General features: G+C 43.1%; 1 protein-coding gene across 1 annotated transcript in view; it reads left to right on the forward strand.

Moving 5' to 3' along the window:
* Positions 1-22,514, forward strand: part of HDAC8 (histone deacetylase 8) — a 175,511-nt gene that overhangs the window by 138,538 nt on the left and 14,459 nt on the right. Inside the window, exon 10 of the mRNA XM_033112386.1 lies at positions 19,477-19,582. Within this exon, the coding sequence (XP_032968277.1) occupies positions 19,477-19,582 (106 nt within the window). The remainder of the gene's footprint in view (positions 1-19,476; positions 19,583-22,514) is intronic.

A 22,514-nucleotide genomic window follows, 5' to 3' on the forward strand; every position in this document is an offset into this window, starting at 1 on the left:
GTCTTGTTTGATGCAGGGTTGCCACAAATCTTCAGTTTGTAAAAAAAAAATGGCAATATCTGTGGGGTGCAATAAAACGAGGCACAATAAAATGAGGTATGTCCATAATAAAAATTAGAGCAAAAATAAAGAACAGAATGAAAAACAATAGAGAAAATCAAACCAAAGTTGATTCTTTCAAAAGATCAAGGAAATTGACAAACCTTTAGGAAGACTGACCAACGTGGGTAAAAAAGAAAGAAACGTCAAATTACTAAAATCAAAAATGAGAGTTAGGACATTGTTATCAACCTTACAGAAATAAAGAGTAGTGTAAGGGAATATTATGAACTGAAGGTCAACAAGTAATGTAACCTAGATGTAATGGACATATTCCTAGAAAGATACACACTACATAAACTAATTCAAGAAAAAATTGAAAGTCTAAACAGGGGTGTAACAAGTAAAAGTCGTTGAGTTAATAATCTTTTTAAATCCCGCAAAGAAAATCCCAGGCACTTACAGGTTTGCTGGTTAATTCTACAAAATATTTAAAGACTTAACACCGATTCTTCATTAAAAAAAAAAAAAGAAGAATAGAAAAGGAGGTAACACTTCCCAATGCATTCTATGAGAACAGAATTAACCAGATACGAAAACTAGACAAAAACATCACAAGAATAAAAAACAACTACAGAGCACTATCTCTTAGGTACATGGATGCAAAAACCCTAAAAAAAAATTACTAGCAAATCAAAGCCAACAACATATAAAAAGGATCATATACCGTAACTGAGCAGAATTTATCCCAGGAATGCCAAGTCATTTTAACATCTGAAAAACAATTAACAAAATACACATATCAATAGAATTAAATACAAAAAACATAATAATCTCAATAGACACAGAAAAATCATTTGACAAAACCCTATATACCCTTTCATCATAGAACCACAATAAATTAGGAATAGAAGGGAATGTCTTCAACCTGATAAAGGGTATCTATCAATAATCTACATCTAATATCATACTAAAAGGTGAAAGACTGAAAGCTTTCCTCCTAAGATCAGAAACAAGACAAGGATGTCCACTCTTGCCCCTTTGTTCAACATTGTACTGAAGGTTCTAGCTAGGGAAATTGGAGAAAAAGAAATACAACTCATCCAAATGGGAAAGGGAAAAGAAAGTTGCAACTATTTGCAGGTGACATGATTTTGTATATAAAAAATCCTAAGTTATTCACAAAAACAAATTATTAGAGCTAAAAAATGAGTTCATATGGCCAAAATCCAGAGCACTAACAATACCAAGTCCTGGCAAGGCTGTGGAGCAACAGGAATTCTCATTCACTGCTGGTGGGAATGTGAAATGGTACAGCCACTTTGCAAGACAGTCTGGCAATTTCTTACAAAATTAAACATGTTTTAACCATATGATCCAGCAATCACACTCCTTGGTATTTACCCAAAGGAGTTGAAAATTTATGTCCACATAAACACCTGCATGCGGACATTTAGAGCAGCTTTATTCATAATTGCCAAAACTTGGAAACAACCAAGATGTCCTTCAGTAGGTGATGGATAAACAAACTGGTACATCCAGACAGTGGAGTATTATTCAGCACTGAAAAGAAATGAGCTGTCAAACCATGAAACGACGTGGAGGAAACTTAAATGCATATAACTAAGTGAAAGCCAATCTGAAGAGGCTACACACTGTATGATTCCAACTATATGACATTCTGGAAAAGGTAAAACTATGGAGACAGTAAAAGGATCAGGGGTTGAGGATGGGGAGAGAGGTTAATGGGCAGAGCACAGAAGATTTTTAGGTCAGTGAAAATACTCTGTATGATATCATAATGATGAATATATATCATTATACATGTGTGCAAACCGATAAAATGTACACCACGAGTGAACCCTAGGGTAAACTACGGACATTGAGTGATAACAATGTGTCAGTGTAGGTTTATCAGTCGTAATACATGTACCACTCTGGTGAGGGATGATGATAATAAGGGAAGCTATCATGTGTGGAGGCAGGGGTGTATGGGAAATTTCTGTACCTTGTTCTTAATTTTACTGTGATCCTAAAACTGCTCTAAAAATTAAGTCTTTTTTTTAAAAAAAATGAGTTCAGGAAGTTTGCTGGATACAAGAGCAATATTCAAAAATCAATTGTATTTTCATACTTTAGCAATAAACCATCCAAAAATGTAATTAAGAAAATTCCTATTACAATAGCATCAAAAAGAATGAAATGTTTATAAGTATGTTTAACAGAAGGAATGCAAGACTTTTACACTGAAAATTACAGGACATTGTTGAAAGAAATTAAAGAAGACCTATATGTATGGAAAGACATCTGTGTTCATGGATTGGAAGACTTAACGTTCTTAAGAACATTATCCCTATCAAAATCCCAGCTAGTTTTTCTTTTCTTTTTTTTAAAGAAATTAACAAACTGATCTTAAAATTCACATGGAAATGCAGGGGACCCAAAATATCCAAAACAATCTTGAAAAAGAACAAAGTTAGAGGACCCACACTTCCTGATTTCAAACCTTACTCTAGAGCAACAATAATCAAGATGGTGGTACTGGCATACAGAGAGACATATAGATCAATGGTATAGAAAAGAGAGTTCAGAAATAAACGCATACACCTATGGCCAATTGATTTTTGATAAGAGTGCCAAGACCATTCAATGGGAAATGAATAGTCTTTTCAACAAATGGTGTTGGGACAACTGGATATCCACATGCAAAAGAATGTAGTTGGACGCTTGCTTCACACCATATATAAAAATTAACTCAACATGGATTAAAGACCTAAATGTAAGGGCTAAAACTATAATACTCTTAGAAGAAATGTAGGTGTAAATTTTCATAACCTGAGATTCGTTTCTTCTATTTGACACCAAATACCCAAGCTACCAAAGAAAAAAGAACCATATACAGAAAAAAAGTAATAAATTGGCCTTCATCAAAATTAAATACCTTTGTTCTTCAAAGAACACTATCAAAAAAGTGAAAAGACAACCCACAAAATGGGAGAAAATATTTGCAAATTACATATCTGATAAGGGACTTGTATCCAGAATACATTTTTAAAAACTCTTACAACTCAATTGTTTTCTACACCTGAAACTAAAAAACAAAACAAAAATGAATCAGCATTTTTGGATTTAAAGAAGTTAAGATATGATGGTAGAAATGGGCCATAAACAGGTGGAATTCCTGTTCCACCATTTACCAAGTCACTTTTGCATTCTAATCATCAGTTCTCTCACATGTAAAATAGTGAAAGCTGTTGTGCTTACGACATATGGTTGTCATGAAGATTACCATATGATCCAGCTATTCCACTTCTGGGTATTTATCCAAAGAAAACAAAACAACCAACTCAAAAAGCTATATGCACTCCTGTTTTCATTGCAGCATTATTTACAAAAACCAAGATATAGAAACAACCTAAGTGTCCATCAATGGATGAATATAAAGAAGATGCAGTACATATGTACAATGGAATGCTATTCGGCCATAAAAAATGAAATCTCGCCTTTTGCAACAGCAATGGATCTTGAGGGGGTAATGCTAAGTGAAATAAGTCAGAAAGAGAAAGACAAATGCCAAACGATTTCTCATATGTGGAATCTAAAAAAACAAAAACAAAAATGAAAATGAACCAAGCAAATCAAAAACAAACACATTGATACAGAGAACAGATTGGGGTGTAGGACTTGGGGGTGTAGGACAAAGGGGAAGAGGGGTCAATTTTATGGCGATTGATAGTAAACTAGATTTTTGGGGGTGATCTCTTTGTAGTGTACAATTCAACAGATGTTGAATTATAATGTTGTACACCTGAAACTTATATGATAATAAAATAAGATTAAATCATTTGGGAAAAAACCCTCAATAATAAAAAGCAAAATAACTCAATTTCAAAATGGGTGAAAGGATGTGAAACACAGAAGATGTACAAATGGCCAATAAACAAATGAGGAAACATTCAACATTACTAGGCACTAGGGAAATGCAAATCAGAACCACTATGAGATACCGGTTCACTCTTACTAGGATGGCTATGATCAAAAAGATAGATAATAGCAAGTACTAACAGAGAAGTAGAGAAATTGGAACCCCATACACTGCTGGTGGGAATGTAAAATAGTGCAGCCACTTTGAAAACCAGTCTGACAGTGCCTCCAAAAGTTAGACATAGAGTTACCACATGACCCAGAAATTCCACTCCTAGGTACATAACCACATATGTTCATACAAAAACTTGCACACAAAATTTCATAGCAGCATTATTTATAATAGCCCAAAAGTGGAAACAACCTAAATGTTCATCAACTGGTGAATGGATACACAAAATGTGGTCTATCCATGCACTGGAATATTATTTAGCCTTAAAAAGGAATGAAATGCTGACACATGCTATACCATGGATTAACCTTGAAAACATGCTAAGTGAAAGAAGCCAGACACACAAAACTACATGTTATATCACTCCATTTATATGACATGTCCAGAATAGGCATATCCATAGAGACAGAAAGAAGATTAGTGGTTGTGTAGGGGCGGGGGAGAGGGGAAATGAATGCTTCATGGCTATGGATTATTTTCTGAAGTGATGAAATTATTTTGGAATTAGATAGTGGCAATAGTTACACAGCCTTGTAAATATACTACTTGTGAATATCTGAATTGTCTACTCTAAAAGGGTGGATTATATCTTCAAGGGAAAAAAATGACAGAGGGACAGATTTGGCCCATGGGCCATAGTTTGTCAATCCCTGTTCTGAAGCAATGGTTTTGGAGTCACAAGGTCCAGAGAGAACCCTAATTTTCAACTTATGAGCTTTGTGACCTTGGACAGGTTACTTAACAGCTTTAAGCCTCACTTTTCTTCTTTATATAATGAAGATATGTGTGAGGATCAAGTTAGGTCAAACATAAGCTCCATGAAAGCACTCTTTCCCCAGGGCCTAGAATTGGCTTGGGCTCAACGCACACGAATGAAAAAGTAAAGCATTTTGAGCCATCACTGGCTTACAGTAATATAATAGCAAACCCTTTTGCAGAACTTTATCTTATTTTAATATATAGTGTTATCATCACCCCCATTTTCCAGGTGAGAAAACTGAGGCACAGATAGTGTAAGTAACCTGCCCCAAATCTTACACAGCTAGAAATGGTAGAGCCAAAATTAAAACCCAGGTAGTCTGGCTCTAGCATCCATGCAATAAATGTCAAGTGCGAATATGGTTATTATTATCATATCATAAAGTTTCATACATGCATTGAATGGTCACATTTCTCCCTTTGGTATCTGAGCACACTAGCCCCTTTACTTCTCCAGTATTTGATTTAAGATGAGGATGCTTCCGCAGTTTCCAGCATTCTGTCTTTCATCCATCCATTCATTCATGTCTTCATTAGCATATATAGGATCCTAAGTGTGTTTTAGGCCCAGTGCTATATAGATATAAGAAGACATGCTCTCTATCCTCAAAGAGGTCAAAGTCCAGTAGGGAAGAGAATTATAATCCAGATGGTAAGTACTGTAGTAGAGATTCATAGAAGGCTGCTGTGAAATCACAGAAGACCCCAGGGGATAGTGTGAAAGCTTCCTGGAGGAAGTGGTACCTAGAGAGGACTGCAGATTAATCAAGTGTAGGCAGGGACAGTTGAGTCAGGAACGAGGTGAAAATGTATATAAAGGCCGAGAGGCCCAGGAGCCCTTGATGAAACCCAGGCATTAGGAGTCCAACATGACCATATGCCCAGTGCAGAGGGCACCTGGAAAAGCTCACATGGGCCGACGAGTTTGGTCCTGAGACACAAGCCAACATTCCCTTTCCACCTCACCCTACATTATTTTTCTTTGAAGCACTTATCACCGTCTGATATATATCCCTGCTGTTTACTGAGTGTCTCCTCCCATTGGAATGTGAGCTGCCTGTGGGCAGTGACTTTGCCTACCACGTGCACACACTTGTATTCCCTGGCTATAGCAGGCACTCAATAAATGAATGAATTAAATCAAATGAATAGGCTAACGTCCTGAGAACTCTGGCAAACACAGCATTGAGATGCAGGCCCAACCCCCAGGAGCTTCCAGGCTAGCAGGGGACCTAACGCGTGGACATAAGCACCTGTTATTTACATTCTGTCTCCTTTCTTCTTTCATTTCCTGCCTTCTTTCCCAGAATTTTTAGACTGTCCTCTGACCCTTCTTGTCCCCATCCAGGACTTTGCCCTTCCAAGCAGTGGCCCAGGCCCCAGCACATGCCCACCTAACCCCCTGAGTCTGCCCACCCCAAATCCCGTCCCTGATAGCTGCCTGCGTCTGCTAAGTGTCGTCAGCATGATCAAGCTAATTTTCCCTGATGTCTGAGTCACTGCCAGAGCACTCTCGGGTAGATGTGGGTTTTTTTTTTTAACTTTTTTGTTATGGAAACTTTCAAACATATACACAGCAGACAGAAGAGTATAATGAACCCCCATGTGCTCATCACCCAGCTTCAACAATTATCAACATTCTGTCACTCTTTTTGTTCTATTCCCCATTTTTTCTTGAAGTATTTTAAAGCAAATCCTGGGTGCCATACCATTACACAGTTGCTGACCTATAAATATTTCAGTATGTTTCCCAAACAGATGAGGACCTTTTCTTAACATAACCACAATACCATTTTCAAACTTAACAAAATTAATAATTCCTCAACATCATCTATTACCAGTCACTGTTAAATTTTACCCAATTGTCTCAACAACATCTTTCTGCATGGATTTGTTCAAATCAGGATCCAAATGTTAAGCATATACTTTAGAGGTTAAAGGCCCCGTGGCAGCAGAATCAGGCCTTGTGTTAAGGTGGAGAAAGGAGCTAGCCATCCACGCCCCTCATCAGATCTTTTTTCTGGTCCCCAATAAGAGGTAGAGAGATGCCTTGCAAGTAGTTTTCTGCTCTGCAGAACTCCCTGGCCCCACCGCCATGCTGCCTGGCCTCAGAGATATTTGGTTGAGCTGTGTGAAAGCAATCGTAATTGCAGTCATTCCTGGGAGCTGCTTGCCATTATGCCTAATTAAAGCACAGCACAGAAATCATTATGCGTATCATTAAAGATGTGTCAGATTGACTTTGTCATGAGTTTTATTTCATTTCAATACAAAACTGTTCCAGTACACCCAGGCTTTGGAGTGTGTTGCTCCTGGTCCCTACCAGGGAACAGGAAGCCAGCTGTCGGCAAGCCAGCAGCTGAGCATCCCATCCTGTCCCACCCCGTCCCGACCCGTCCTGTCCACTTCCACATGCATTGGCTCTGCTGCAGTTCAGGCCTTCATCTCCACAGGCTGCACATCTGGGCTCAAGGCAGAATGATTCACACACAGAAACAAGCAAAACCACAAAACCCTACAGGCTCTGCCAGTGTCAACTGCTGCTTCCCCTGTCCACAGGGATGTCAGTCAAGCTTCTTATTGACTCAATGCACACATCTTCATTCTCCCCATTTGGGGGTTGGGGAATGTGCGATGAGCTGATGTGTCCAAAGTCATCGAGTACATCATTAGCAAGACCAGAAGGAGAACTAGACTGTGGCTGCCATCCGTTAGGCACTCATCTCTGGTAATGGATGCAATTTCACTTTTCAAACGAACTAAACAATGCTGTCTGTGCTGTTGGAGGGGCAGGGCAGCACTTTTCCAGCTTGTGTTTGCAAGTTGTGGGAACCAAACTAATAGCCTGGACTAAGAGGCCATGCAGGCCATGCCTCATCCGTGCATTGTCAGGCAGCGTCTGCCAGCAGGTGTCCTGCTGCTCATCAGCACCGAAGCCAGCACTAAGCAGGTAAAGCAGTGTGGAAGAAGCACAGACACCAGAGCAAATCATTGCCTACTGAGCCTTTCCTTTGGGTCCTGTGCAGATCCAGTAACTGAGCTCGCATGCTCATTCACTCCACCAGGCTTCAGTGAGCACCATCTTTGTGACCTGCTCTGTACCCAGTGAAACTACCGTGTGCTTCTTGCTCCTGAGAGCTGCAGTCACAGCAGAATGGGGAAGAAGGGCTTCAGAGGGCCTTGTGGGGCCACAGAGGACGTAACAAGAAACTCTGCCTTTGGACAGTCAACTAAGATGTTACATTTGAGCTGAGTCTTGAAAGATGTGTAGGAACAGTCTAGGCTGAGATGGAAGGGCCAGGCACTCTCTGCAAAGGCAGGAACACATGACAGCGTTTGCAGACGTAGGGTAAACGACTTTCCATTAATGTGTCTCAAGACCTTATTCATTTAAGATCAGACATCCAAGTGGACCATCACTCCAGTTTCCTGATTTTCCACGCCCTGCTTTTGGGCCAGCCTTTTATCCTTTGCAGTTCTTCGGCATTTACCGTGTTTCCTCGAAAATGAGGCCTAGCCAGACAGTCAGCTCTAATGCGTCTTTTGGAGCAAAAATTTATATAAGACCCAGTATTATATTGTATTGTATTATTATATTATATTATATTATATTATATTATATTATATTATATTATATTATATTATATTATATTATATTATATTATATTATATTATATAAGACCCAATCTTATATAAGAGCTGGTCTTATATAATATAACATTACATTGTATTATATACCCGGTATTATATTATAAGACCCAGTCTTGTAGTAAAATAAGACCGGGTCTTATATTAATTTTTGCTCAGAAAGACACATTAGAGCTGATGGTCTGGCTGGGTCTTATTTTCGGGGAAACACAGTAGCTCCAAAGCTGATGGTGAAATATATCATTTCAATCTGCTCAGTCTCACTTTTGCACCCATCACATTACCCGCTGAATGGCTTAGCTCTATAGTCTGGGTTTCTCAGAGCAGCAAAAACAGCCTCTTTCCCCACAGAGTCCAACCTAAGGAAGCAGAGCCTGTTATGTGGAGGAATGCCACAAAATCTCCGAGGACACCTGGACTCCATGTGCTAGGCCTTTGCTGCCCCGTGTCTGTTCTCAACCAAATGGCCTGTTTGTTTAGCTGCCGACTGCTGACTTCATTAGAGGGACATTAAAACACTGTTGGTTTGAGTGTGGCAAGGTAATGAATCATCCTTGTGTAGACTCTTAAAGAAACTATTAGGGGACGAGCCTAAGTGCTCCATTACTGATCCGCTCATGAACTTCAGGCTCATCTAGGGCATGGAAGACACCCAACAACCACAGTCTAGAGTTTTCTGTCATGAAACTAAAATCCCCTCCATTTTTCTAGCCTCTAAAGCAGGGGTGTCCAAACTTTTTTCAACGTTTTTCACCAAGGGCCATATGCGGTAAAATACACAAATAGCCGGGCCACTCACTCGAGGTGAAGTACGTATTGCCTCACCTGGTTTATTTAAGTAAACTAAATATATTTTTGGAATTTGCTGCAGGCCAATTAACAATGGATTGCGGGCCGCAGTTGGCCCACGGGCCACAGTTTGGACACCCCTGCTCTAGAGCTTTCACCAAATTCCTTCCATTGATCCTCACAAACAGCTCTTGAAAGTTGGCAGGGTGAAGATTTGTGTCCCCATCTTACCAATGGAGACACTGGGCCTTGAGGGGTTAAGTGAGAAGAAGTGCTTCCAATGTTATTGAAAGCCAAGGCCGCCATCACAGCCCCTTTCCTGCTGCCTGGGCTGTGGGCCACTGGGCCAGCCTTTCCCCATGGCCGGGTGGGCGTAGGCAGGGGCAGTGTGCGCACGTTTACAGGACAGCTGGCTGCACTTAAGCACGCAGTCTACAGGCTCCTTGCACTGTTCACAGCACACCCACCCCAAGAAGGACCTCCGGATGTTTGCCATGTTAGCACCAAGCCAGTACAATAGATAGACATTGATAAAGAGCAACCTTGGGAAGAGAATACACCTCCAAGATGTAAGTCATTTACTCCCTTCTTACTAGCAGGATCGGGTTCAACCTGCATAAATCTATTTTAGTGTATTTTAATTGCTTGTAAACCAAGTGTTTCCTGGATATGCCACTGACCATGAATAATTAGAATCATTTCAATGACTGGGTTTTCGAAAGTGAATGGGAAAGCAGACAAAAAGGGGCTGCTCAAAAGGGAAGGTCGTTTGTTAAAGCCTGAGTGGGAGTGTTGTTTCAGCCTTCTCCAGTTTTGTTTTGTTTTTTGTTTTTTTCATAATGTCACTAGAGCCGCCTGTTTTTCAGCTACTCTGCCTGCGTTTCATTTTTTTATGTATCTCTCATGTTAAGTAATGCCAGCTGCTAACAATGACTGGGCCCAAGCGGCTACATGTCAGAATCATTCATTCACTCAACAAAGATGTGTGGAGTGCCTACTATGTGCCAGGCCTGTACCAAATCCCGAGCATGAAGAAAAGAATAAGGCCCTGTTCCCAGCCTTGAGGAGAACACTGCCTACTGGGGGAGATGAGCACATAGATGAACAGTTACACTGTAGTGTGATAGGTGCTAGGACAGAGAGACCCACAGCAACTGTGGGAATGCAGAGGATGGACTTACTCCATGTGGGGGAGTTAGGGCCCGTGCAGCAGAGAAGCAACATGTAGCAGGGGCTCAAGGTCAAGTGTGGCTACAGTTTAGGAGCCACAGCCTGGACTGTGCTGTGACATAAAACTGCAGAAGTCAGTTGGGCCGGACTGTGAAGTGAAGGTCTTTGTCTTGCTTTAGAGTTTGGACTTGGTCCTGCAGTTACTGGGGAGACATGCGCAGTTTTAAGCAGAGGGAATGGCATGATCAGATGTGAATTTCAGGGACGGACCGTGACTTTGAGAGCGTGGTATTGTTCACACAGCTGTCTCCCCATCCACTTCTTGATGGCAGGGGCCAAGTCTCATTCATCTCTTCGTGCTCAGGCGACCTTAGTATCAATGACTGAATCAACAGGTTTTAAACAAGTGCAAATCATATTTGCCCCCAGTAACCAGTCTGATGGAGTATCAAGTCCATCCTCGACTTTTCCCCTGCCTCTGCCGAACCCATCAATCTATCATTGTCCATCGCGAAGGACGGCTGTGCTAGTCAGAGAAGACAAGAAAGTTCCTTACAGAGCTGTGTCGGCCCAGTGCTTGGTTCTTTCTCATACATTAATTTTTGATGACTTGTTTAGAATATATCTTTATAGTCCTCATTCTGCTCCTTCTGCCTTTCTTACCTTTACTCCCTCCTTATTGAAATCTTACTCATCCTTCAAGGCCAGTTCAGCTGCTTCCCATCTCCTGTGTGAAACCTTATCCACAGTCAGAATTCAGAATTCCCACTTGACTTCTCATAGCTCTAGAGAAATGACTCACCTCTGACATTCATTTTATCATAGTTATCATGTCTGCCTTCTTGACTAGACTGTAAGCTGCTCGAGGCCAGGGATTGTCTGCTTCCTTATTGTCTCCCCAGCACCTGCCACCCTGCATAACCAGTAACACCCAAAGCTGTCCCCTGATAGATAATGCCAGTCTTGGGACTACCCTATGTCTTTCTCTATCTTCTTGCACACGGTTAGATGTTTTTCTTCATCTAACAAGTGGCAAGGGGAAAAAAATCATTGCTCATCAAACAATGGGGTTATGTCATAGAGATAGAGATCCCCTAATTGCCATTCCCTGATTTCATATCATTTCAGGTACTTTGAACGCCCAAAATGCAGTGTCTCTAAACAAAGTGTAAGCACACTGACCCATTCACAGTCATAAGTTCAAATCTTTGCTGAGGAGGTTACTGTATAATGGGACTCACCCATGGTGCTGACTGAACAAAAAGAAGATGAACGCTGTCTTTTAAAGGACTGAATTAGGTCTACTTGGAACACATTAATCATCAAGTACCAAGAATTCAAGTTTTCCAGGTCAAAATGCCCAGCAGACAATTCAAAATGCAAGTCAGAGGCTGGTGATAAACACTGAATGCTGGCATGTAGGCTCTCTGCATAGAGATGATTAAAAGAACAACAGAGTGTGAACTCTCAGAGAGAGAGAGCTGAGAGCACAACCTGGGTGAGGATCCGTGGGCAGACCCTGAGAAGGAACAGAGAGAGGACTGGCAGTGAGAGAGAAGGTAGTGCCAAAAATGTGGTATTAGTCTTGGCCAAACCCCCGAAAACTCACCCTGAAGGAAAACCTTGGCCTGCAGGGAGACCCCTAGTGAAGCGGTGGCCACCGATCCTCGTCTTTTCTGTCACCTCCTCTGTACCTCCTTTCTTCCCTGGCCAATTTACTGCCCCCCACCCATTTTTATTTCCTCTCCTTTCTGTCAGTCACCTCTGTCCTCCCACCTTTCTTTCCCACAACTTCCAATGTTTCATTCACTCCTCCTCTCTTCCATCTTTCTTAGTCTCTTTCATTTGAATCCTTCTCTTCTTGATCTCTCTGCACTCTTTCTGGCTTCAGACTTTTTGGAATTCAACCTCATTCAGTCTGAATGGGAATTTGTAAATAAATCTACTTTTGCTACTGTCCATTACATGCAAAACTCCTCTTTCTTTGTAGAGTTGTTAAAGCATGATAAATAATAAGATCTAGCATTTAATAATAACATTTACTGAGCATTTACTACTATGCACCAAACACTGCTCTTAAGTGCTTTACATGAATTAGCTCACTTACTATCACAAAACTTTATATGGTATGTTCTATTGCACAAACAAGAAAACCATGAGTCAGAACAGTTAAATAACTTGCCTAAGGTCACACAGCTAGTAGGTGGTGGAGCAAAGATTTAGGGCTTATCCTCTGTGGCTCCAGAAATGTCACTCTTTAACCACTATGCTATTACTTCATGGTTAATAGAAAGCCCACTGGGCTGAAAGTCCAAAGCCATGGGTTAAAGTTCATACCTGTTACTTGAGCGCGATGACCTTGGACAAGTCATCTCACTTGTCCAGTGCCCCACACATGTGTGGTCGTTTTATGTACTCTAGTGAACACCATACAGTTAAGCTTGAATTTATTCTTCTGCCAGTCCTGTAATTGTATGTTTCTTTATTTAGATTTTCCTCTCCTTGAGAGCAGTCAGCAAACCTTATTATCTTTTTGTAGTCAGCTCCCCCCTGCCCAGGACCTAGAATAATGCTCAGCACCTAATAGAACATGTGTGTATTGTGTGTGCGTGCATGCACACACACACAATACGCACAAATTACTGTGGATTGACTACTATAGGAACCTTACTAAATACACAATACACTAAAGAGCTGTATGTGTTTGTTCATGAAGCCTCTAAGTACTTTAACTATTGAAACAAGACTGGTTAATATTGGGTATGTTCTTTGCTTAAATATGATTGATCCTCAAATAAGCTAACGTTTCTTAGGTTTACCTATTATTTTGCTTAATAAACTTTTCTATACGAAAAGTTAAAAGACCATTAAAACAGCTGAATAATAAAACTATTTCCATGCCCTATTCATTCATTCACTCATTCATTCAAACAGTTCCTGGCACTGTATATGAGCCTTACCATGAAGCAGTTCTTAAGTCGCGACTGTGTTCAAAGGGTGGGGTGAGTACCGCTGGTGAAGCACAGATATAGTATAGACGGGATGTGAGGTTTCCATTGCCATGTCTATGTCCACATGTAACAGCTTAAGTCCAGTAGCCACTATCTTCCGAACCTCTTGATCATGGTATAATATAATATAATATAATATAATATAATATAATATAATACTGGTATAAAATATAATATAATACTGGGTATAAGATAATATAATACAATACTGGGTATAATATAATATAATATAATACCATTCACCTTTGGTGTGCCAATTCCTTACAGTTCAGTCCAACAACTAATGGGGTTATTCTTTTTGTTTGTGTTGTAAAGCCGTGGCAATAAAATTTACTCTCAACAATACCACCCCAATTTTATGTCCTTAAAACATACCATAAATGACTTTTATAATAACCGAATTTCCTGTAAACAGAAACGTTTTTGTGGGGGAAAAGAGGGCTTTTTTGTTTCTATCAGGGTTGGGCCCAAATTCTTTGATAGAGTAGTTGGTGATATAGGAAAGGTTGCGAAGCTGTGTTATTCTGGTTGTGTTGAGCTCTCTTCACAGGGCGATTCGGGTTTACATCACAGTCACCAGCACAACCTCCCCAACTGAAGACAGAGTAAAGCCTCAGGGGACTGTAAGAGGGATTGGCACCAACTTTGGGCTCATCCAGATAGAACAAGTCTCATTTTTAGGCAAAGGTAAACGTTGAGTTATCAAAAATTTGAGAGCTACTTGAAGCATTAGAAAAGGGGCTAGAGTGCTGTCATTGTATCCCCTACTGAGTAGTTGAGCCACAGGAGCATACTGCCAGCCTGTCATGCTGAGTCTCATCCCTAAGGCCCTACGGGATTTCATTTTACTGTCCTCTTTCTTCCTCTCCACTTGCTCTTTTTGGGGATCTTTTTATCTCCTACTCCCTTAGTCGTCCGCCATGACCTCACTTCAACACACTGTCATCACATCCAGATGCACTATTGTCATTTGAAGCCCAACTAAACCCAAGCCCATCACCTCCCCATAGCCAGACTGGCTCTTCTTGCTAATTTACTCCACCTCTCTCAGTGGCACTGTGATTGATACTCCCACTCACCCAGACTCAAAATCTAGGAATCAGCTTTGACTTCTCCCCTGCTTTAGCCAACCAATTACCAAAGGCCTGGTGAGTCTACCTTGACAATGTCTCTTTCCATCGTGTCCATCCCCACAGCAATCGCCCCCCTCACTGGGCACCAGCCTTTGACTGCTGCTGCCAGGTTTGCTACCACAAACCCTTGTCCTCTGCCTGTATTCCTCATCCCGTTAATGCGCCTTCTACACAGTCAGGAATCCTTAACTCTCTCTTCTTCCAAATGTCTGACATCCAATTCATTGTTTAGTCCTATTGATGCTATCTTTTAACTTTTCCAATCTCTTCATTCCTCCCACAATTGTTCTAGTTCAGGCCCTGTTACGAATCATCATGTCTCTAGGACCAGCTTTCTCTCTGATCTCCCTACTTGCATTCCTCCCCTCAAATTCCACTCCGTTGTCCACACTGTAGCAAGTGAGCCGTCTAAAGTTCACAGCTGACGTTTCCATTCCCTCAAATTTACAAGCTCCCTCACACTTCCATTCACTTGTCCCATAAATAGTTCCTTTACCACCTAGTAGGTGCAAGCACTATTGTGCCCTCGTGGACCATCTATCCTGGGATAAGGACACATGCCTCCCAGCCTGGTGTCTTAATTCTCCTCGCACCCTACCTTCGAGCCATGTCAAATTGATTTCAGTGCCTTAAATGTGCTGTTGTGTTCTACACTCCCTGCCTTTGCCCAGGCTGTCTTGGGAAGGCCTCCCACCCACCCACCCACCACGTCCCCTTTGCAGATGCCCGCCTCTACACCATTACTTTCTCTGAGTAGTTTAGAGGCTGATAACCAGAATGATTTGGCTTCAAATCTCAGCTCCCCACTTCAGGTGTCTGAAACATAACAAGCCTTTAATAAATGTTAACTCTTACTACTTTTATCTTTACTGTTATTATTATGCCTCTTACCACACGGTTCTGTAATAATCCCTTCTACTAAACATGTCTTGCCATCTTTGTACCCCAGTGACGAACCTAATCGAGCACATAGTAGGTGTTTAATAAAAGGATTGGCTGCTCCAGGCTTGTGGCTTGGCTTCCTATGAGCAAATAGGACTCTGAAGGAAGAGCAGCAACCTGATGGCTTCTTCTGAATATCTTTGTCACCAGATGTGCACGCTCTTGGCACTTCAGGGCTGAACTGAACAAGAACTGAGTGATTTTCATTTCTTTACTCGTTGACTCTTGGGTCGAGAAGGGACCACTACCCTAAAGTAGGCATTACCTTCACCTGCTATCCCTCAGCCCCACCTCATACTTTCCCCTTCCCTCCTTCCCACCAATGTGTGCTCCTCAAAAATGTATAAACTGAAACCCAGAAAGCAAACGGGAAAGGGGTGGAGAAAGGTTAGCACCTCCCTCCTTCCTTTGCTGAGATCAAAGCCCGCTGCCTTTCATCCCCCTCCACCTGTCTGGAATTGGGATTGTTGCTTGCCCATTTCCTTTCCTTTCCAGGGCTGGAGGGCAGTTTCAGGGTGGGGCCTCAAGCTATTTCTAGTGCTGGCCAAATCCCTCCACCCTAACTTCTCCTTTGCCTGTGTGATCAGATTTCCTTTCCACCTCGCCAGTAAGTAACAAGTGGCAGGAGCCTGGAACAGGAAACTGTGAGAGAAGTCAGTTTCTCCAAAGGCCCTAGGTGGAGGTAATGGCTCGAGCAATTGGGGAGGCCCTGGGGCTGCAGAAGGAACAGGCTTTGCTTTCTGCCTGGCAGCTCCCAGTGCTTGGTGCAATATCCCCCAGGGCATAGGTGAGGCAGCAGTCAGTCAAGGGCCTCATGCCCCAGGAGAATGGGATTCACACTTACTGAAGTCCTACTATGTGCTGGGCCCCTGGCTAGACCCTTTTGTATCTGTTATCTCAGCCATTCCTAACAACGCAGCCAGCTCAGCATTTACCATCCATCTGGTAGCAATGAGCAAACAAAGATAAAGAAGCTGTCCTGAGGCACACCACTAAATCTGGGCAGGAAAAGCCAGCTCTGCCTGACTCCAAAGCTGGGGCTCTTTCTACGTCATCATGCTGCCTCAAGAGTCTAGAAAAGCTGTTACTGGTATGAGTTCGCTGTTTGCATTATTCCACAGAATTAGCTGAACAGCCAGTGAAACCTTTTGTGAATTCATGGAATTCAACAGAATTTTAAAATAAAGGTTTAGAGAGAAGCTTGAATGACTTGAGTTCAAGTCTACAGAAGGTGCTGCCTTTGTAGAGTTTGTAACCCAGTAGAAAACAGTGATCAAGTGTGAAAATAAAAGCATGCTATAACACAGAAACAGAGAAAGGCCACGCGAGAGCCGGAGAGGGGGGCAGGCCACCACCTTTACCTTAGATACAGCTTCTGCCTTGTCAGTGCCTGCCGCTTCCCTCAGCCCCAAGCGGGACCAGCCAGCTGCCATGTGGAACTGGATCACAAAACAGGAACTCTCTGAAATCGTCTGTGTCTCCTAGCCTAAGAATAGAGCAAATAGGCAGGACCTGAGCGTCATATTTGGTCGACACAGGTGGGGAGCTGTTTGGGAACCCAGGCTTGCCTATTACCTGCTTCAGCAAAGAACGGGTTATTTAGTGGCTAGGTAAAGCCAGGTGCTAATGCAACCAGGATAAGACGCTCAATCCCAGGACAGGCAACTTCTGTCACGTGGCAGTTCTGGCCCCAGCTGACCGTCTTGCAACCGTATGCTCTTGGTCAAAGAGGGGACTAAAGTAGGAGAGTACACGTAACCATGGAGAAGGCACTCAAAATGAGGACATGTTGTTCCGAACACTCAGCCCTAAACAGATAGCTGACTGCATGTCTTGCTGACAGGAGAGGCAGTGTTGTTGCTTTTGTGGATGGACGCAGACATTCTGTCCTCCTGCACCTCAGCAAGGCCCCCTGCCTCTGATTTTTGTAGCACTTTAATGCCAGGGCTTTGGGGTCTCCCAGACTGGTTGCTGCGATCACTCTCTCTAAACCCGTCTTTCCGTACCGGTGAAATGTGTATACTACCTGACACCCTCTGGAGGAGGAGACGCTGCCTAAGGAGAGAGGGCCACACCTATTTGAAGACTTCTCTCCCAGAGCCAAGCCCACAAAGGTCCTCAGACTTAGGCTGAGGGGCCCTCCTTGGTTAAAAATACAAACCTCTCAAGTGTCTTTGATCATAACAGAGGTTTAGTTCTGGATGTGTCACCCAGGTAACCCCTCCTGTCTGTTTCGTATATGGGGTTAGTGGAGCCTCTTCTATCTCCGGAACTCGGGCTTTAGGCATCAGAGGATAACAAGTCCAGCATGAAGGAACTAGGCCCATCTCTCCATTCTAGGTCAGTCCAAAACAAAGAAAGAAAAATACAGGCATAAGCATTGTCACACCCTTGAACATTGTCCGTTTAATTAAATGTGTAGAGTTTTCTGTCATGGATGCGCAAAAGCCATCTCCCCATCAAATGACTCCCATGGAGCCACAAAAACACTGTGAGAACCCCTAGAGATTGTTCTACAGTCCGCCCCACGGTGCCAGATGTACATCCAGACTCTTAACAAGGACAATTTGGTGGCAATGGCAGTCACCCTGGATTATTTTTTAGAGGCTCCTTGAATGACATCGAATTCATGATACATATCAAGATCCCTTTTTTCATGCCCTCTGTGCCACTTTTTTTCAGTGTAATTTGAATTTCCCTGGCTTCCTTAGCGCCTAACAATATCACTATTGAAAGCACATAATGTTAAGGACCATATGCTCTCTCTCCAGAGAGTGTGCACAAATACTATTTCTGTTAAAAACTAAACAGAAATAGCAGCTTTGCATATTTCCCATTCAAAGACTTACCCCAATTGAATGATTCCCTTTGTTGTGGAGTGTTTTTCCCCAAGCGGGCCCCAATAGAAAAGCTGAATCAGATATTGTGACTTACCAAAGGTCACAAGGACTCATCTAGTGAGCTAGAAATAGAATCCAAAAACCTTTCTTTTGATTCCCTGAATTTAAAAACAAATAAACTCTACTACAGAGAAAGAAAAACTGAAGTGGAGAAACTAGGCTTGTTTGACATGCCGGGGTCAGGAAAGTCAAAGCAGCTGGAACAAGCAGGCGGCCGCCATGGTCTGTGACAACTGATAAGGTGAATGAGATGTAGGTGCTGTCTGCCTTCAAGGAGCTGGTAACGCAGCGCGGGGAGAGCAGGTCCCTGGCAAAAAAAAAAAAAAAATGTCTATTCAAAGCAGAATGTGCTTGTGAACAGCTAGACAACCCAGAGGAGGTCTTGTCCATCTTCGTAGCCCCCACAGCAGCATGTGATGTGCAGGGAAGCACTGTCTATTTGTTGAACAACGGCCATAAGAGAGGTACCAACAGAACACTCTGGGGGTTGGTGGAGAATGAGGGCCAGCTTTGTGAAGGAGGTGATATTTGAGCTGTGCCTGGAAGGATGGGGAGCTTTTTCACAGGCAGCAGGGGTTGGGGGAGGGCGTTTGCAGGCCCCAGGAAGGAGCGATGGCAAAGGTCCTATGGGGGCGGGGGGCAAAGCATGGTATGATTTCAGAGTGCTCAGAGCAGGCCAGTGTGGCTAGAGAAAGGCCCCGAGGAAGCAGGAAGAGCTAAGGCTGGAGAGAAAAGTTGAGACCTGAGCACACAGAAGCCTAAACACCGTGCTAAACAGGCTAGCAGCGGACTGTCACTGCAGGTTTGGAACAAGGGGAGTGGCACCACCAGCACAGGCCTTCCTGCTGCATTCTCCTGCCCTGCCCACCTGGGCCTCCTTGCCTTGTCAATAGCAGTGGGTTTCTTTTGATTGTTCTGTTTGTATGTGGTTTGCTTTGGAGGTTTTCTGTGGTTTAGTTTGTTTTTTGGCCTTTCCCTTTTCCTTCCAGTTTTTCACAGCATATGGTCCTGATTATGTGCTGGAAATCACGCCAAGCTGCCGGCCAGACCGCAATGAGCCCCACCGAGTCCAGCAAATCCTGAACTACATCAAAGGTGAGCAGCACCCCTTGAGTCCTGCCCTCCTCATTCCACCCAGCTTGTGGCGGCCCATCAGTGGGGCCTTCCCCAAATACCATTTGTCACCGATTTGGGAGGGAAACCTCTTCTTGGCCTGATGGATTGTACTTGGAATTCCACACTGGCCACTCTGCTTGGGATTGTCATTTGGCCAGCTAATGTCACCTTCAGGGGCACAAAAGATTTGGCTTTGGGCACCTCCAGTGGAAAACAAGTTCTAAAGTGCACTCTGGAACCCTTTTTTCTTTTGAAAGGGCAATAGTAAAACCCTCTTTGAGATGAGGAAAGTTCAAGTCGATTCAGACTTGGCGGAGAGCGGGGAGGCGCCGGTCACAGACATTCTGTTCAGTGTGTTTCCTTGGTCCTGACAGCCTTGAGAGACTCTGGGCCCACAGTGAATAGTCAGGGAAGCACATGCGCAGTCCGACCTAGAGCACTAGAGATGGGGCTGGCCTCTGGACACAGGGAACATGGCAGTCATCAGGTTTGTGCCCTGTCGGTCACACTGCCCCCCTCCCAACCCCAGCTGCTGCTTCACAACTCAGCTCACTTTATACAGCATTTTTAAAAGTGGTTTTGGCATGTGTCTTCCTGTTTAATTGAATTTGTGTGTATGTGTGAATAGTTTTTTGGATCCTAATTATTTGCAGAGTTAAGAAGCCAAGGGTATCATATCGCCCATCCTGGAGACTGAAATCCAACCAAGATAGCACCAGTTCCCCTGCCTTTGCCTCTCTTGTTGGAATAGAAAGCAGCATGAAAGGGAGCCCTGTTCTGTGCTGGAGTTAGTCCTAGGGGATGCGTTGTGTCCTGGGGGGGGGGTCTTTGCTGAGGGTGCTATTAATGCCCTATTCTCTAACAGAGCCGAGTCTGTGCCAATAGCCAAATCCACAGGGAGGGACTCCACGTCCAAGGCGCCTTTGGCCTGAGAAAATTTGTCAGCTCATAAGTCATAGACTCATAAGCTTATGGTCACAGCAAAGTTTATTGCCTCTCTAACGTGTCCCATAGCCCTCAGCCTTCCCCTGACCCTAGAATTTCAAGCCACCTCCCTCTGGCCTTTCAGTGGCTAGTGACTCCACAGGTCCTCACTTCCTAACCAAATCTTCCTCCCTTATCCAACTTCTCAGGCCTTTAAAATCCTTTTATTCCTGGCCCTTCTCCAGTTCTAATTAACACTAGCGCTCCCACCCTAGTTTCCTCCTGCCCCTCTCACACCCGGGGCACATTTCCTGTTTCCTTTGGGACTGATCCTGGACAAACTTCTCTTACCCGTCTTCCTTCAAGCTTGCCGTTTTCCCCTCATCCCGGCTCTAAATCCTGGTAGAGCACATACAAAGCAATAGAAACAGAGAAAGTAAGCAAGTTTCTGCAGCTCACAACTACATATATGCCCTCATGCTTTCCTGCACACACACCCAGACATATATCTCCAGAGAGTGATGACATGTTGCTATTGAGGAAATGGAAATGACAAGTAAGAGAAGACATAAGGAACGTAATTCAAAGGGAAGAGAACTAGGAAAGGTAAGAAACCCAGAAGAGGAATACATTTTTTAAAAAGATTCGAGATAAAAGACTAGTTTGAGGGTTGGTGGAAAAACGATAGAAAACCTTAAAGGACATGTAAGTTACATGGAAGTCAAAACGTTTTAAAGATTCTGACAGGTTAAAGCAATATTCTGATTGTAACATACTGAAAGTAAACTGGGAGCAAATGTGTGGACCAGGAAATGGGTCCTCAAAACCAACTGGACACACACAAGATGGGAAGATGTGGCTTAGCAGCATTTTGTTTGAAAGAGAAGGATTTTAGTGAACACAGAGCTCAGTATGAGTCACCAGGGCAAGGTGACCTCCTGAAATGCTAATGCATTATCAACCTCGCTTTAAAAGGGCCCTCCACAGATAGGAGCTTGCTCCCACAGGCTGTCTCTGAGAGGCTGGTACAGAGCACAGGGCATAGACAGTAGATGTGGTCACAGGGCACGAGCTGGGACCCATGGGCACATAGTACACAAAGACAGGTTTTCATTCAATAGAAGAATCTTCTAACAATTAGTGTAACAGTCTCTGTCGCTGGAGACATACAAGTAGGGGCTGGACACTCACTCAGTATAGGGGCTCCTGCACTGGCGGAGCGTGATTGTACTAGATTATTGTTAGGGTTCCCTCCAACCCTAAGATTCTAGGGTGCTGTACATTAAAATGAGAAAATCAAAAAGAATTAAAAGAATATGATGAGAGTGCAGGGTTGGTAGATGAGTCACAGTTGTTGGGTGGAGGGGAGGTAATGCTGTGTATAGGAAAGAACTGATGAGAAGAAAAACTAAGTGGCTGAGAGTGGGCGGGGAGGAGCCAGAGAGGGCAGACAAGAAGTGGAGTGGCTGTAGTATGCTAGGAATCTTCAGATTTTCCATTTAGCCATCCCTTTCATATTGACAAGGTCTGGTGTTCTAGCCATGCAAATGAGCAGAGCACACAAGTCCAGAACCAAAAAGAAATTCAGCTAAATGTAGAAGAAATGAGGCTAGAAAAAAAGTCCAAATGTTGCTAAAAAATGGCCAGGCTAACCTGCTATACTGAGACCGTGCCCCTCCAGCCCGGTGACGCATGCTGCCATCAGATAGTGCGTTGCCATGACAATGGTCAGTGTGAAAAGGCTGCTGAATTTTCTGCATTCTGAAAGATTTTCCTGAACCTGCCTACAAGACTGTCATTTGTTCTTGCATATAAAAACTTCAGCGAGGCTGGCCATTTCTGGCCTTTCTCACCATGCCTCCTGCCTTGCTCCCCCTCCCCACTAAAAACAAAGCAGGGGACGAGGGACATGAGGCACAGATTGATATGGGGAGGTGGGATGGCAAGGAAGGATGGGTAGATTAAGGTCCACTCCATGGGAAAGAGT

The sequence above is a fragment of the Rhinolophus ferrumequinum genome, chromosome X (assembly GCF_004115265.2).
Source record: "Rhinolophus ferrumequinum isolate MPI-CBG mRhiFer1 chromosome X, mRhiFer1_v1.p, whole genome shotgun sequence".
In the NCBI taxonomy this organism is placed as follows: Eukaryota; Metazoa; Chordata; class Mammalia; order Chiroptera; family Rhinolophidae; genus Rhinolophus; species Rhinolophus ferrumequinum.